Source organism: Mirounga angustirostris, unplaced genomic scaffold (genome assembly GCF_029215605.1).
Source record: "Mirounga angustirostris isolate CCGP_5_RB_7025 unplaced genomic scaffold, mMirAng1.0.hap1 SCAF_4, whole genome shotgun sequence".
Lineage (NCBI taxonomy): Eukaryota > Metazoa > Chordata > Mammalia > Carnivora > Phocidae > Mirounga > Mirounga angustirostris.
The window spans coordinates 177,649,024-177,665,524 of NW_026991712.1; the positions used below are offsets into that span (position 1 = coordinate 177,649,024).

The 16,501-nt window shown below is 58.4% G+C and overlaps 1 protein-coding gene across 8 annotated transcripts in view; it reads right to left on the bottom strand.

The window, feature by feature from the left end:
* The window catches only part of ARHGEF10L (Rho guanine nucleotide exchange factor 10 like), a 142,240-nt gene that overhangs the window by 20,273 nt on the left and 105,466 nt on the right, over nt 1–16,501 (bottom strand). For all 8 annotated transcript variants that reach the window (XM_054513113.2, XM_045898579.3, XM_045898583.3 and 5 more), the window contains one exon: nt 10,939–11,087. In XM_054513113.2, the coding sequence (XP_054369088.1) occupies nt 10,939–11,087 (149 nt within the window). The remainder of the gene's footprint in view (nt 1–10,938; nt 11,088–16,501) is intronic.

The window sequence follows — 16,501 nt, forward strand, 5'->3', positions numbered from 1 at the left end:
AAGGACCTGCCTGAACCGATCGGGGATGGGACCAGCCTGCATTTCCCCCCTCCTCCTGCCATGCCATGAGAAGCCCACAGCTCCCCCACGCAGAATCTGGCCACACACTCAAAGCCCATCTGAGAAAACACCAGCCAATTCCTGGTTGTGAAATTTTTATGAGACTGTGGCTTGGATTTCTCAAAAAAAAAAAGTCAGTATCACGGAGACAAAAAATAAAATAAAGGCAGAAGTATTGTTCTAGATTAAAAAGAGACTAAAGAGGCATGAAAACCAAATGCAATGTTCAATCCCAGCTGGATCCTGCACGGGGTCAGGAGAGAAGCTATACAAGATATTTGGGGGACGACTGGGGAAAAGGCACCTACAGACACAATTCCACGTTGAATTCCCGGGCAGGATGATGCTGTGGAAGTTATGTGGGATAGCCATGCCACCCCTCCCTATTTAGGGGTGAAGAGTAATAATGTCTGCAACTGACTTTTAAATGGCTTAGCCAACAAAGGGAGTGTATGTGTAATATGGGGGATTACGGCAGAATGCTAACAGTTGGTTAACTAGGTAAAGAATATTTGTGTGTTTATTGTACTATTCTTTCAACTTTACTGTAGTTTGAAATTTCTCTAAATAAAAAGTTGGGGGGCGGGGAGACAAAGTTATTTAAAAAAAAAAAAAAAAAAAAAAAGCCGGCAGCCAGAGGGAAGGGCCTGGGCCTGACGCCTAGCTCCTGGCTCACCTCTGGCCAGGTCACTGTCTCTCCTCTCTCACCTGTCAATGGGGCCAGGAGGAGAACCTGCCCTCTGGAGTCCCGGGAGGCTCCGCGGGCAGGGCTGGCCACTGCGAGGGCTCCGTGCATTCCACCTGCAGTGAGGAGCTGGTCGGGGAGCTGGGAAGAGACCGGGGTGCTGCACCGACCCACCACGGCCTGTCCCCCTCGCCCGGCTGCAGGCACGTGCACCATATGGTTCAGGTGAGTGACGCTGCTCCAGGTTGTGCTGACGCAGCTCAACCTCCATCGTACAATATTTATGTGCCTCCAGGTGACGCTTCTGTGCTCGGTTTCTATAAATTCCCAGGGTGAGCAGCTCACCACTCAAAGTCAGTGGAGCTGAGAGGATGCCAAGGAGCCGGGAAGGAGCGCTGGGACGTTCGGGGCTGGCTGGGGGCTGCCAAAGAGGTGGCAGAAGGCTGGCATGGCTCCGACCTGCTGGACACCTACTGTGTGCCAGGCCCTCCCCACGCCACAGCATTTCCTCCTCGCAGAGACCTTTATGAGAGAAGAGGGGCCGACCCTAGAAAGGGGAATGTGAGCCCAGGTGGTCCCATGGGGCAGGGGCAGAGCTGGGCATGGGCCTGACCCCTGGACTCCAAGTTCGGGATGCTCCCCCAGGCATCTCCTGCCGGGCACCCCAACAGAGCGTGGGCATGCAGGGGCTCTCCGTCCCGCTCCTTGCTCGGTCACCAGGGCGGGCTGCCTGGTCCAGAGATCGCCCACGGAGCACGTGCCAGCCCCTCAGCCAGCCCTGCCTCCATGTCACGCCCCAGCCACCTGGAATGAGGGCACCACTGCCATCCTTATCAAACAGGCAGGCTTCAAGAGACATCCACGGTGCGGGCTCACTCCACCAGCCAGGGGACAGGCTGGGGGTGGAGACGCAGAGGTCCCGCTCCGAGCGGCTGCTCTGGGCAGTGGGCAGGTGCAGTCTGTGGTTTAAAGGCAATCGGCACAACTCCCTTCCCTTCCTTTATCTATCTTACTCTTATCAACATTTCACAGCTGAGGAAACAAATAGAGAGGCTGAATGACCCTCACAAAGTCATAGTGCAGGAAACGGGGGGAAACGCCAGGATGCCAGCTCCGGGTGACCAGCCGCCCCGGTTTGCAGGGGGAGGCACAGCGGTAGCACCAGAAGCCGGACACCCAGTCCTGGGCAAGCTGGGACGGATGGTCACCCTGGTGGGACTCCACAGCCCATACCCGGTCTCTGAGCCACACACAAAGACACCTTTGTGTGGGCTCCGTCCAATGCCTCCACACACTGCCTTTGGAGTCCGACCTGGTCACAACCAAGGGATCACGTGCCAGAAGCAGAGGGGTCCTTCCGGGGCATTTCGCCGGGCGGGGGGGAGGGGCTTTAGATGTGACTCCATCTCTCACCAGCAAGTCAGTCAGCACCTCTGGGGCTCAGCTGACTCATCTCTAAAGTGTGGGTTACAAGAGTCCTGACCTGGTGCTGGACTCTTCCAGCTCAGGGCCACCACGGGAACAGAAAAGGGACAGACAGATGGATGGCCCTGCCCGCCCCAAGACTGACAGCCTGCTCTAAACTTTTAACAACCCATTTTGGAATTAACTGTGAAATATTTGGCACCTCTGGTACATTTTTCTAGAAGGATGGTCAGCCGTTTTTGCCAATATCTCTAAAGAGTCTGCAAACCACCCTTGGCCTCCCAAAAGTTAGATATGCCTACGCTACACCTGCTTGTCACTGAGCACATATGACCTCTCCCCACTGTTCTGGACTCCCCTTGGCCACAGAAGTAGAGGTGAGCAGGCTCGGCCGAGGAGGCTGTGCCGCCCTCCTGCTGAGGGTGTGAGAGGCGCCCGGAAGGGTCACGTCTCAGTTCCAGGCACGGATCTGCACCCAAGACAGCTGGGCAGGGGGCAGGGGCACCACGGGGATAGGGGAATGATTCCAGGCTTGACCCAGATCCCCAGAGCCCAACTGGATGCTGTCAGTGGGATTCAAGCTACAGTCAAGGACTAAACAATGTGAATGTAACTGACCAATTTCCGCCTCTCACCTGCACACATACACACAGGTGCACACACACCTGTTCACACACACAAGCTGTCCTCACCCCCATGCGTCTGCTCACACTGCTCAGGAGCCTCTTCCCACACACCCATTCTCACTGAACCTGCTCCAGGAGGCCTGGTTCCCGTCTGGCCACACTGTCACTCCTCTCCTGGGCTCCCGGGCTCGGTGGAAGGTGTGTCTGCCCTACAGCAGAGCACGGGCACAAGGATAAGGCCCCTGCACCCAGGGCACCTACTCTGGGTCAGGACTTGTGCTGGCCACTGTCTCACCCCACTGCCTTCTCTCCCCAGGTATCCGGGGGAGCCGACACCTGGCCCTTTGCCTCTGGCCATCAAGCCAGACATGGTGGACCCCGGGCCTCGGGACCAGGCACTAGAGAAGAAGGAGCTGGAGATCCTGGCTCCACCATCGGATGTCCCACGTGATCCTGACCAAGTCCTGTCCCTGTAAAACAGCTGTGACACAGTGTGCTTCACATGCATCCAGCTGCTTAGCCCTGGGGTGGGTTCTGTAATTATCCCCGTTTTACAGGTGGGGAAGTGGAGGCACGTGGCGGGGAGCCAGGGGCCGAAGCCAGCCAGCCCAGCTCCCAAGCCCACGCTGACCACCATGCGAGCCCACTCAGTCGTGGCAGCAGGATCGCCCCCTTAGAGCTTCCGGCCCAGCAGACCCTCCCCCAGTCTAGCTGCCAGGCGTGAGATGATCATCCTGTAACGGTCTGAGTGCACCAGGCGCTGGCCTGAGCCCCTCCCTGTGTGATCTCACTCGATCTACGATGACACCTGGAGTCTGGTCCTGGCCTCAGACTCCCAGTCTCCACCGTAGGAAGGCCCAGCCCAGGGCCCAGCCTTCAGGGGTCCATTCGTGGCTCTGTGTGTCTTTGCCAGCTCCTAGGGGGCTAGGAAGCTGCTCCTTTGGTGTCTGTCCTCCCTCCCCGCTGCGGCAGGGCTCAGAGGGGAGAGTGACCGCAGAGGAGTGGGGGACATGGGAGAGCTCCATGGATGGGAGGACAGACTGACAGCCAGAGACGCTGCGGGGCAGGGGCTCAGAGGCGGAGGACTGCCACCTGCCACTGTCGTCTGCCCCTCCCTCACCTCCAGTCCCCCATCTGTTCTCTCCATAATATCCTCTTCCATCTGCCTTCCCCCCACCACCTCACTTGGCTTCTCCACGGCTTCACAGAACCTGCTCCCTGAGCCAACAGCTTCAAACCACTTGTTTTTACACCATGAAATCCTCTACCAACCTAAATCTTCCAGGACAGGGGGAGACCAAATATGGGATACAGGAAAGCTCTGAGCTCTTCCCGGTGAGGAGAGAGGGGGCCTGGAGCCCTGTCCCTCAGCCATCCCCAGCTCCACAGGACATCCCTGGAGATACCTCCTCACAACCCCCAGCGCCCTGGAGCAGAGCTGGCCCTGAGTCATGCGCGGCCCCTCGATACCCTCCCCAGGAGGGGGCCCCACAGGAGCACCAAACCCACCCCCAGCCCCTGTCCTTCACAAGCTTCCTGAAAGGAAGTTCTTCTGAAAGTCTAACCTCAATTCTTCCTGCTGCTGGAAAATGCTCACGGTCTGAGCCTCCTGGGAAGTCTCCACAACCTTTAGAAAATCAATGTCTGGAGTTTCACCTGCCAACTTTTCATTTTAAAAAAACAATAGGATGACAACAGCAATGACACACACACTTAAGAAAATTAAGACAAAACTGTGAACAGAGATGACTCCCTGCAGTGGCATGAGCCCTTCCCCGCATGCTCAGGTGGCCCACACACTGGGGCTCAGGCACCCCCAGGACTGGGTGAATCTTTCCGCCCTCACGCCAATTTGCATACCATTACCCAGGAAGCCCTGCGCCTAGATTTCACTTTTGCAAATTCCCACCCGTTTCGTGTCATAAATAAGACAGGAGACAGAAAACTAATACAGCCCAGTGATGCATTATTCATGCCACGTCACACTGTTATGATAGATTTACAACAGCTAATACATGCAAACTAAGTTTGGGCACTAAACGTGAAAATTAAGGGGGGGGGAAGGTGGCCCTACGTGGGGGTGGGCAGGGGGACATCTGGGGGCTGTCGGTGTTCAGGAATCCAGAGAAGTTTCTTTTCGGGCATGCCTGAGGACCAAAAGCATCAGTGCCCGTATCAGAGGCCAGTGGCCAGGCACTGAGGGCGTGGCGACCGCAGGATGTGCGGGAGCCCGAGCCAGGTGGGATTATCGACAGCACGCGCTCTGAGAAGCGCCCTTCATGTGCTCAGCACTGAGCTCTGAAGCAGGTTAACAGCACACCCCTGTCCAAATCTCCCCTCCTTGTCCACCACAGCCAGAGCCCATCGCCCTAAAGGAAACACCCATCACAGCCCTGCACTGAGAACCTGCTACACATCAGCCTGGTCTCAGCACCAGGCATGCAATGGGAGCCAAGCAGGCGTGGTCCTGCCCTACACAGCCCCGGTCTCGTTAATCCGGTAAGTGTCCCCAGAACATCAACATGCAGCTTTGGCCAGTGCTGTGAAGGAGCACGGTGCTGTGGCGGCCGGTCCCAGGGGGTGACCCGGTGCGTGTGGAGGACGGGAGGTGGTCCAGACAGACTTCTCTGCCGGTGGGAGAGCTGCGGTCTCATGAGAGGGAGGCTGCCCCAATTAACCCTCACAACAGCCCTGCAGGACAGGAGCCAGGCCCCGGGCCCAAACACTGATACAACCTGCCCTGCGTTCCGGCACTTTCCAGGCGACCTGTCCCCAGTAAGTTTATTCTTTAATCAAGATGCAACAGCCATCCCACAGCCGGCTTCCCCTCCAGCGATCGGTTAAAATGAACTCCATATGACTGGATTAGACTTTGAAGGTGCCGATCTAGATAATGAACACAAGGATGCGGTGTTGACACAAGCCCTAGCAAGCTACATTATGATTTAACAGGTCTCACGGCGGCTCCGCTGGGATCAAGGAGCCGAACAAGCAGTCGGTGGGCAAGCGTCAAACCTAGAGACACACTGTGGGGGCTGGCTCCGCAGGGGGCAGGCTCAGCAAGGTCAGGGGTGGCCACCGGGGGCCAAGTGGACCTAAATGGAGACAGCTGGTGGGGGGCAGGGGTACAGTGAGAGGCCTGTCCCCAGGGAGCCCTCCAAACCGTATCTGTGCTCGGCGGGGCTGACTCTGACCCAGCTCATGGTGCGCTCTCTGCTCAGAGCATCTTCCCTGCCTCCTCTCTTCCTGCACTCATCACAGCCATGCACCTGCCCAGTCCAGCTCAGGGGTCCTGACCTCCAGGAACCTCACCAGCTCCTGTCCCTCCTCCAGCTGGATCTGGCACCCCTCGTGCCTCCCCTGGGTTCCCACTGGGCCTGGGCTTGCCCCCTCGCAGTCTCCTCACCCTGGGCTGACACTCAGCGTCCCGGGTCTGCTCCCCACACTGGCCTCTGAGCTCCCAAGGAGCTGAGACCAGGTCTTACTCACGTCCATCCCTCCAGCACCCCACACAGAGGGCCTGGGAATCAGGACACCCATCTGTCCATACACCATGACTACGGACTCAGAGCACCGCTGTGTAAGCCGGACACGGGGGAAAGGAAAATGAACAGGCAGCAATCCTTGGCCCGGAAGACATGCTGGTGAAAAAAGCACATGCATAAACAAATCAGAGTTCCCAGCAGTTACATTTAACAGGACAGAAACTGTAGGGGACAAATGCAGCCCAAAGGACACAGCCTTCTGCCTACCCAAGCAGCTGACACAGAGATCAAGAGCAGACTGAGGAGTCAGACGCCCATGTTCAGATCCCAGCTCGGCCTCCTTCTAGCTGTGTGACCTGGGGCAAGTCACTTAACCTTTCTGTACCTCTGTTTCCTCATCCATAAAGTGGGAATAATAATAATGCTCATCTCATAGGGTGATTTAAGGATTAAACATGTTAATTCCTGCAAAGTACTTAAAACCCATACCCGATCCATATACGTTGGTTAGTATCATTTTCCTGGGGGTGGCAAAAATCAGGGAAAGCTCCTTGGAGTTAACACAATCCCTAGATTAACTCCTTATGTCTCCACATTTGGGCCAGAGCCCCAGCAGGCACGCACCTTCAGCCACTGGCACACTCCCGGGCCCCCTGGTTCGGAGCACTGAGCAGTTAGTCCTAAGCACCCCAAATCCCCACCGAGGGTTTTCTCCAGCCTGGGGGAGAATGTGCCACGTCGCTGCTGATAAGCAGTGCCCTTCCTCTGAAGTAAAGCGTTCTGCAGAGAAGTGTGCTGAGCCCTGGGACAGCAGCCCTGCTCCCCCAGGCCCAGCCGGCCACAAGCCGGGCCCCACAGACGGCGTCATTAGGCAGCAGCCAGTCCGGGCTGTTTCCAGAGCCCTGGCGCTGAGGTGGGCAGGCTTCCTCTCTATCCCAAGCAGCGGCCAAGTGCAGCTTCATTAAATATGCATGGTGATCACCTCGTTACTGTACCGAAGGGCTGTGTGTACTGAAGGTGAGCTGCGCGCACCAGTCAGCACACAAACTTTTCAATTTCCGCGGCTGCAGACAGGTCGCATGCTCCCTCCGACCCACCACCCCTTCCCTCTGTCCTGCCTCCCCGCACCCAACACCCTCCTGATGCCCTCCATGGTGTGCAATGCAGGTAAAAGGCCATATTGATCCCCTTCTTCAGAGCAGCTGGTCCACAACTAATCTTAAATCATTGCAGCTTAGAGCTGGAGCCTGGTGGCTGCTCAGCCCCAGGGAGGGTAGGGCCAGAGCTGAGCTTCGGGGCCCGGGCAGGACTGCACTGCGGCTGGCAAGAGGTAAAATCGGGTGAAAGAGAGCCAGGGCCCGGCCCCATCCCTGTCCTGCCCTTCATCCATTTGTCTCACGATCCCCTTCCTGCCGGCAAAGCCAGGATGGCAGACCCGCGACATGGACGCACACCCCATACCCACCAGCAACACCAACTCAAAGGGAGCTTGAATCTCCAAATAAGCCCTATATATGGTAATAAGGACTTAACTGAGGCAAATAATCACAGTGATAGCCAATGTTCGTTGAGCACTTGCTATTTGCCGGGCCCTGTGTGGAACAGCCCTTCCACACTAAGTATTCTCATTCAACCCTCTACAGAGTCCTATCAGCATCGCATTCTCCAGGTGATGCCACTGAGGCCCAGGAGGGCTGGGCGCCTTGTCCAAGGGTGCACAGCTTGGCAGGCAGAGCCAGGGCCATCTAAAGCAGCCAGCCAGCCAACCACACACCTCCAAGGGAGTGGGGTGCCCAGGGAACCCAAGAGGGGCATGGCCAGGACAGAGATGGGGGCCACTGCCCTGGGTGATGCCTCTCAATCCGCCCCTCCAGAAAGTCTCAGGGCCCTGGGCGGGGGCCAGGGGGACCCAGCTTTCACCAGGGCTCAGGCCCTGTGGCCCACACCTCCTCCCCAACAACCATCAGCCGCTGACTCCCATGTGGTTTCTGGGTCCTCTGAACCCTTCCTTAGAAGAGTCTTCTTTAGAGACACCTCTTAGTTCACAGCCTGCCTCCCAGTGTCCCCAGCTGCCTCCTCCCTCTCCCTTCATTGCCCCTGTTGGCAGGGCTAAGAGCGTCCTTTGGCCAACAGGGCACTAGGAGGGCTTGCTCCTTTCCATCTCATCCTGTCTCTGCTCTTGGCTTCTTCACGTCTCTGGGCTCACTTTTCCCACACAGTTCTCCTGGTCCTATTCTTGAGGTCGTGTCTCTCCATCAGATTGGAAAGCCCCCAAGGGCAGGGGTCTGTCTCCCCCATTTGACTGGAGACCTCCGAAGGGCAGGTGGTATCTCGCCATCAGATTGGAGGCCCTCCAAGGGCAGGCCTGGGTCTCTCCCATCAAACTGGAAGCCCCCCAAAGGCATTGCTGGGTCTCCCCCATCAGATTGGAGGCCCTCAAGGGCAGGCTATGTCTCCCTCTTCAGATTAGAGTCCCCCCAAGGGCAGGCTGGGTCTCACTCATCGTACTGGAGGCCCCCAAGGGCAGGCTGTGTCTCCCTCTTCAGACTGGAAGCCCCCAAGGGCAGGGCTGTGTCTCCCCCATCAGTCTGGAGGCTGCCATGTGCAGGACTGGGACCCCTCCCTGCTTCCCCAGCTGCCCTCAACTGGGCCCCAGTGCTCAGCTGCTGGCTGAGCACCCCTCACACGGCTCTCCTCCACACGAGTTGGAGCCTGCACAGGTGCTAGCAGGAGAAAGCCAACAAGGGCACCCAGGCCTGGCATAAGGACAATGCAGGGACACTGGGGGAGGTGCTGCAGGGGGTAGGCCAAGGAGTCAGATGGGCCCCGTCCTTCCTCCTACCAAGTGGCTTGAGTTTCAGGGACCCCAAAGGCCCTGGGGGAACCAGCTCTCCCTGTTCTCCTTCTCAGAAGGTGGAGGAGGTGAGAGGCCCTTGGGGCAGGTGGGGGGTGGTAGCAGGCAAGCCCCCCAAAGCAAATCAGGGGTTGGGAAGGGGGTCTGTGGCTACAGCTGCTCAGGGCTCCCCTCCCCACTCTGGCTTCCCCCCAGGAGAAAGAAGACCAGAGCGGGAGGCAGTAGCCTCCTTCCTGTTGAGGCCCCCCCGGCCCCTCCCCAGATCCCCCACCTGGCCGGGCCCAGCGGGGCCAGTGAGGTCACTGGTCCTCAACAGGATGTTCCCAGCCCTCGGCCTGGGACTGGGGCCCAGGAGTCACCTTCAACCCCCAACACCCTTCTCCTCTAAAGGATGAAGAGAACTCAAAGCCTAAACCCTCCAGTTCTGCCCCGAGCACTGCCCCCCACCCCCGGCTGGCGGGCTGGGGTGTAATCCCTCCTCCTCCCTTCCCAGCACCAGGAGGGGCCTCTAATCAAATGTGCCCAGCACTTGGCACTGACCAGGACTGTGGCTCCCAAGCATTATCTCAGTGAGCGAGAGGACCCCCGGGAAGGGACACTGAGCCCCCTTTCACCAGTGGGAAACTAGGGTTCACAGATGGGGCCCTAACAAGGCACCAGCAGGTGAGCGGCACTGGGACGCAGAGCAGGGCACACACAGCTCCAGAACTGCCCCTCAGGTTCCAACAAAAACAGAAAGTGAGCACCACGACCCTGAGACTCAAGCCAGGGTCCCAGGGCGTGCCCACAGCTCCCTGGGCCTCAGTTTCCCCACCTGATCCAGCCCTCAACACCTGTGATCTTACAATGGCAGGACTCCCTTAGTGTGCTTGCCTGGCTATTACGTAGCCAATTTACAGCCCATTTACAGAGATGAGCCAGTGGGCAAATGGCAATCGCCCCCCCACAGAAGCTCACCTGGGGTACCTGTCTGTTCCAACCCTGAGCCTATACCCAAACCTCTACTCTGGGCCTGATTACCAAGGCCCCACTCCAAGCTGACAATCCAAACAAATCAAACGATGGCAAACATCACCGAAATACCACTGGGGAGCCATGCCTGAGTCCACGCCTGTGGTCCGGGGACCAGGCCCTCATCCCGGCAGCCAGGGCGCAGGAGGTGCTCAGCCCACAACATGGCAAGGGGGACACTGCAGCCTCCACCTCCACAGTTTAAGGAGCCCAGGGGTGCCCAGGTGGCTCAGTCGGTTAAGCGTCCGACTCTTGATTTCGGCTCAGGTCATGATCTCAGGGTTGTGAGATCCAGCCCCGCGTCGGTCTCCATGCTCAGTGGCAAGTCTGCTTGAAGATTTCCCTCTCCTCCTCTGCCTGCTCTCATTCCCTCTCCCTCCCTCTTTCTCAAATAAATAAATATTTAAAAAAATAAATTAAATAGAGCCCAGCCTCCAGGACAGCTGCGTCCACCGGCCTCCCCTCAGCACAGCCGGGTCCTGGGTACGGTGTGAGGCAGGGCTCCCAATTCCTGCTCCACAGGTAGCAAGAGACACAGCCCAGGGGCCAGATCACGGCTCAGCCCCGTGGTCGGGACCCTTCCCCTCCAGGCAGCCCCGGGGGTGCATGCTGGGGCAGAGGGCAGGGCCCAGCAGTGATTGGCGGCCCACTGTGCTTCTCAACAAACTCTCACGGATTCCTGAGACACAGCTGGGGCTGAGCACGGTGCCAGGCAGACATGAGAAGGGTCCACATGCACCCAGCAGATGGCCCAGAGGCCGACAGCCTTGAGCCACAAGGTAGGGCCAGTACCTGAGTCTGCAAGCTAGTGGCATCCACCACGGTGACCCGAGGCCCACAGCTGGCCCACAAGGTGTCCTCCAGGCTCAGCAGGGTGCGGACGGGTCCTGGCCCCACAGTCAGGCACACGGGAGGGCTCTCCAGGTCCCAGGGGACACCTCCTACAGGGAGAGGAAAGAAGCAGGTCAGGAGGGAGGTAGGGAGGGAATGGCACATAGGTCAGGGGCCCAGGGCTCCTCAAGCCTTGGGAACTGTCGGGAACCCTCAGCAGTGGGCCCAGCCGGGCCCCACAACACCCTCGCGCCCCTCTCTCTGGCCCTTCTCCCTCCTCCAAAGGGACAGGGCTGTTCCTATCTGCCTCCATTATGCTCCACCCCCTCTGGGGGCTGTACCCCCCAATTCACTCTCCTTCCCTCCTCTATCCCCCTATCTCTTTCCCGTGTGGGTTCCCCCCCCCACACACACACACTTAGTAAGCACCAACCCCGGGCCAGGCCGGGTGCTGGGTACTGGGAGGACAGGAATGAGTCTGATACAGACCCTGACCTCCAAGAAAACCCAGCTGGCCGGAGAGAACAGGGGGTTGTCAGCAGCCCCCACACAAGGTGCCAAGCAGAGATGAGCAGGTAAGCACAGGGGGGCTCGAGGAGTGCTGAGACAGATGGAAAACCCTGCCCAGGGGCAATCCAGAGAGACTTCCCAGGAGACGTGGCATTCGCACGGCCCTGCCAAGGCAGCTCAACATGGTGGGAAGTGCCCTGAGCTGGCCCCCGTTCTGCTAGAAACTCAATCAGGACTTTGAGCACATCTCTCCCCCTTCTCAAGGCCTCCGTCTCCCTATCTGTAAAATGGGGAAACCACCCAGACTGTCTCTGAGAATTGTCACTAGATGTTTCTGGCAGACTCTCGCCAGCTCCGAGATCTCGCCGCCTCCGGGGCACTCTGTCACCTTTACCAAGATCTCTGATGACCTTCTTCTTCCAGAGACACCGCCACCTCCAGGGGCAGAAGAGGAAGTCTGAGAGGCGATTGGCGCCAGTCTACCACCCCTGAAGACAGAACACACCAAGGGACCTGGCCTGGCTCTGAACAAAATTCTCCCCTGCCCACCCTGGGATGCTCAGCCCACCCAAGAACGTGCCCAGAATGTTCCCTGGCACGTGAGCAGCGCCTTGAAGACTGGCGTTTCTCTGAGGTCACACCCAATGTCACACAGAACCTCAGTGGCCGCCCTGTCCTGCCTGCATGCCAGGTGAGAAGGGGGGTTGAGAGGGAACGGGGGGCATACTCCAGAGACAGGCAGCAGTGGCTGGGGTCTGGGAGGGGGACAGAGCCGGCTGCTGGCTTGTCAGTGCCCGACAACCCTCACATGCTCCCCACCAGGCCCCTGGAAGGAGTCTGAAGGAACCCCACTCACAGACCCCCCATGAGCCAGCCGTTGGGGGGGCACAGCGGGGAGCAGCAGGCCCCCGAGCTGGAGTGTGGCAGAAGCCGCCGCTTGGGGTGTATGGGGAGGAGCCCTCGGAGGACAGACCAGATCCCCTACCACCCCCCTTCCCTCGGGCTTTCCCTCTTCCTCTACCCTCCCCACCTGTGAAACAGGTTCTCCCCTCGCCCTTCCGTCCTACTTAATATGCCCAGACGCCCCGCTTAGCTAGGAGCCGGGGAGTCGGGTGAACATGAACACGGGCCAGAATCCTGGCCGCAGCCCCCAAACGTCTGCCAGGCCTCGGACCGGCGGCGGCGCCTCTCGGAGCCTCATCTGTCCAATGGCACGAGTGTGCCCGCACGTGGCCAGGGCCACGGGCCGGGGGACACGTCGGGGCGCTGAGCACAGGGCCGGCACACGGCCAGGGCGGCTGATGGCTGTCGCTAGCGCCGCTGAGCCCCGGCACGCCAGGCACGGTTTTCGTGAATTCCGTCCTTAACTCCCGGCAAGTCTAAGTGGAGGATCCTATTCTTATCCCTGTTGTACGCTGAGAAAAGAGACGCAGAGTTTAAATAACCAGCCCGTTGACAGGGCCAGAAAGTATCCGGGGCCTGTTAGCTCCTGTTTGGTGTCATTCACCACAACGCAGCGTCTGCGGGACCAGGCGTTGACTCCACCTGACTGATGTGACAACAGAGACCCGGAGAGCTAAGCTGCACAAAGCCACCCAAGGGGCGGCCCGCCAAGCAGGATTTGAACCGTGCTGACCGGCCCCAGCCTCCTTCCCCAACCCCTGCTGTCCTCTCAGCTTCCCGGAGTTTCCAAAGGGCTCTGGGACCAGGATGGTGAGTGACCACAAGGCGTCCAGGCCTCCAGAGGGGACCCTGACCTCCACCAGGACTCAGAACCACAAAACGCAATGCCTCGGGCGCCCCCCCGTGGCCATAGGTGAGTAGTGCGGGTGTGTGGCCGAAGCAGGAGCCGCTCTGGCTGGAGAGGGGGGTTGCTGTGACCTCTCCCAGCGAGGAAGCAGCTGCGGATGCTGGGACCACATCCGAAAACAAGGAGGTGAGGGCTCTGCCCCGTGGGCATAGCAGTTTTCACCACCAGAGCCCCTGTACTATCTACCTTGTATTTTTCCGTCACAGAGCATGGTCGTGGCTGCCGGGCATAGGGGCTAGGGTCTGACACCCCTGAGGGTCACATGCACGCTGACCTCTCCTCCCCCTGCTGGTGTCGCCAGATATCCCCCAAGAAATCTTGACTCCAGGACAGAATGATAAACTGGTAAAATTTAATAACAGCAATATTTTTTATATCAAAAAGGACAAGGGACAAGTGTCCCAGATTAGAGGACAAAGCTCCAACAGGCTTCCCTTTGGTGGGGTTCAGCTTCCCCAGCTGCACCGCGAGGGGCCAGAACTCAAGGTTCCTCCCAGTCCTCACGAGCCACAACCCTAGGATTTTAAAGGCAATCACCCTGAGCTCTGGGTAGGGCTGACCTACGCCCCACCTTGCCCTGCAGTGGCTCTGGGTAAGCAAGCCCATGTCCGGGCACACACGCGCACACTCACACGCACACACCCGCCCCGTGTGACAGCCCATCCGTCTGGGCCCAGCACCGGCTCTCACGCCAGACAAAGGGAGATGAAGACCCCGTCTCACTCAGCAAAGGCACCTTGAGGAGGCGGGAGCTGGTGGCCCTCGGGGATGCACACCGCCAGGAGGCAGCACAGAGTGGAAGCCCTCGAGGCTGAGACAGGCCCAAGGGCAGCCCAAGCCCGTCCTAACGATAGGAATGACGGTGATGCTGAGTCCCTCTCCTTCCCGGGCTCCATCTGGGCATCTGGGCACCTGTGTGCCTCATCACATCTGGCCCTCACAACCACCCTTGGAGGTGGGTCTGTCCTCACACCCGCTTCACAGGTGAGGAAACAGGTGAGGAGAGCTGGAGCAACAGGCCCGATGGCTCACAGCTGGGACTCCATCCTGGGCAGCCTGGCTCCTCAGTCCATCCCTTACGCATTCCATCATCTGCCTCCTCGAGGGGGTGACCCTGGCCCTCATCCCCAGCATCTAACCAGGGACGTTCCCCTGCCCCCACCCGGGCCTGGTCATGCTCCCATGCCTGCTGAGAGATGGGGCGGCGGAGGGTCCCAGGAGGGGACAGGTAGCTGCCTGGCTCATCTCTGGGTCCTGGCGTCCTGAGTGCTCAGTATTCCCACTTCATGGGCACTGAATACGCAGTGTTCAGTTGTTGAGTTAGTGAAAGGATGAACAAATGAATGAAGGAATGCAGGTAAGCAGAGGCTCCCGGGGGCAGCAGGCTGACTGCCATGACCACACGGCTCTTGGCCTTGGACTCCAAGGCCCCTCCAGCTCTGATGTGACGGGACTCCGTGTGGCCTGGTGGCCTTGAAGTCCTGTCACCTCTCAGCTGCTGGCTCCACAGCAGCTCCCCGGGACTTGGGCAAGTTCCCAGGTTGGCTCTGCGCATCTTAATATTTCTGGTCCTTCCCTTCCGCCACAAGTCAAAGCAGGAATGCCATTTTTACTGGATCTTGGTCTCAGCCAAACTCAGGCAGGACAGTAAACCTATGACTACAAACACTGACTAATCCTTCATCCAGTACTGGCTCTGAGCCCAGGTAAGGGTCTGTGCCCAAATTTCCCTTTTTATAAAGACATCCATTGCACTGAATTAGGGGCCCACCCTTGTGATCTCATCTTACTAATTACATCCACAACAACCCTACTTCCAAATAAGGTCACATTCTGAGGTATCAGGGATGAGGACTTGAACCTGTGAATTTTGAGGGGACATCACTCGACCCATAATAGCAGCTTTGGGGTCTAACCTGGTACTTTGTCAGAACCAGAAGGGCCACTGGGGACCCCTGGACTCCATACCCTCATTTTCCAGGTGGGAAGGGACTTCGCAAAGTCCCATGAGTGAGCCGAGACCCGAACCCAAGTGTCCTCTTTCCAGGGCTAGGACCCTCTCCAGACGTAAGGGGATTTGGCTTCTCTGGGCAGAGCTGGAGGTCATCTGGCCAGGAAGAGAAGGTTGAGGAGCTCTACCAGCTTTCCTGCCTTCGGCTCAGGTCGTGATCCCAGAATCCTGGGATCGACACCCATGTCGGGCTCCCTGCTCAGTGGAGAATCGGCTTCTCCCTCTACCTGCTGCTCCCCCCGCTTGTGCTCACTCTCTCTTCCTCAGACAAATAAATAATAAAATCTTAAAAAAAACTCAGTTGGTGGCATTTTGTTATGGTGGCCCCAGCCATCTGATCCACCCCCTCACCCTCTCACACCCCGGTGACCAAATTGGTAAGTCAGGAACCAAGGGACAAAGGGCGCAGGGCAGCCCAGAGTGGGGACCAGGGGGCCAGAACGGGGCAAGGCAGGGCTCACAGAATTCAGTGGGAGCCAGAGGGTGGGGGGGGGGGGTCCCTTTGAAACCCATGTCTAAACCTCCAAAAATCGGAGCCCATATTTACATTTACACGCATGCAATGTCTGTCAGTAAGAGGGATTTTTTTCCCTCCCTCTTCCCCCTTTAATTAAAAACTATAAATGCCTTATCAAAAGCTAATTAAAAATACCAACACAGTGCCAAGTGGCAAAAAAATAGCTCAGTACAAATATCCGTTTATAACCCTGCAACAGGCAGTGACGACGCAGCAATTAGAGGCTCTTAGGAGGGAGGGAGGGGGAGGGAGGGGAGGGAAGGGAGGAGGAGGGAGGGGAGGGAAGGAGAGGGAGGGGGATGGGAAGGGAGGAGGAGGGAGGGGGGATGGAGGGGAGAAGGGGGAGGAGAGGGAGGAGAGGGAGGGGCCTGCGGGATGCCGAGCCTCAGACTCCTCAGCCCTCTCTGGGTGCACTGGGGGTGGCTGCCCTCCCCCCAGCACACATCTTGGAACTGGGAGCTGAGTAAGCCACAAGGGGACCGGGACCACGGCCCTCTGTGTGGCTGTGCACAGGCCGTGTCCCCTCCCAGGGGCTCAGCTTCAGCAATTCCCGCAGGTTGTGGTGAGAACTCAGAAAACGTGCACACATTAAGCACCTGAATGTTCCTGGCTCGCAGCAGCTCCGACCCCACCAGCCTTGCCCTCCAGACATCACACTCTGCACCATCCGTGGCTC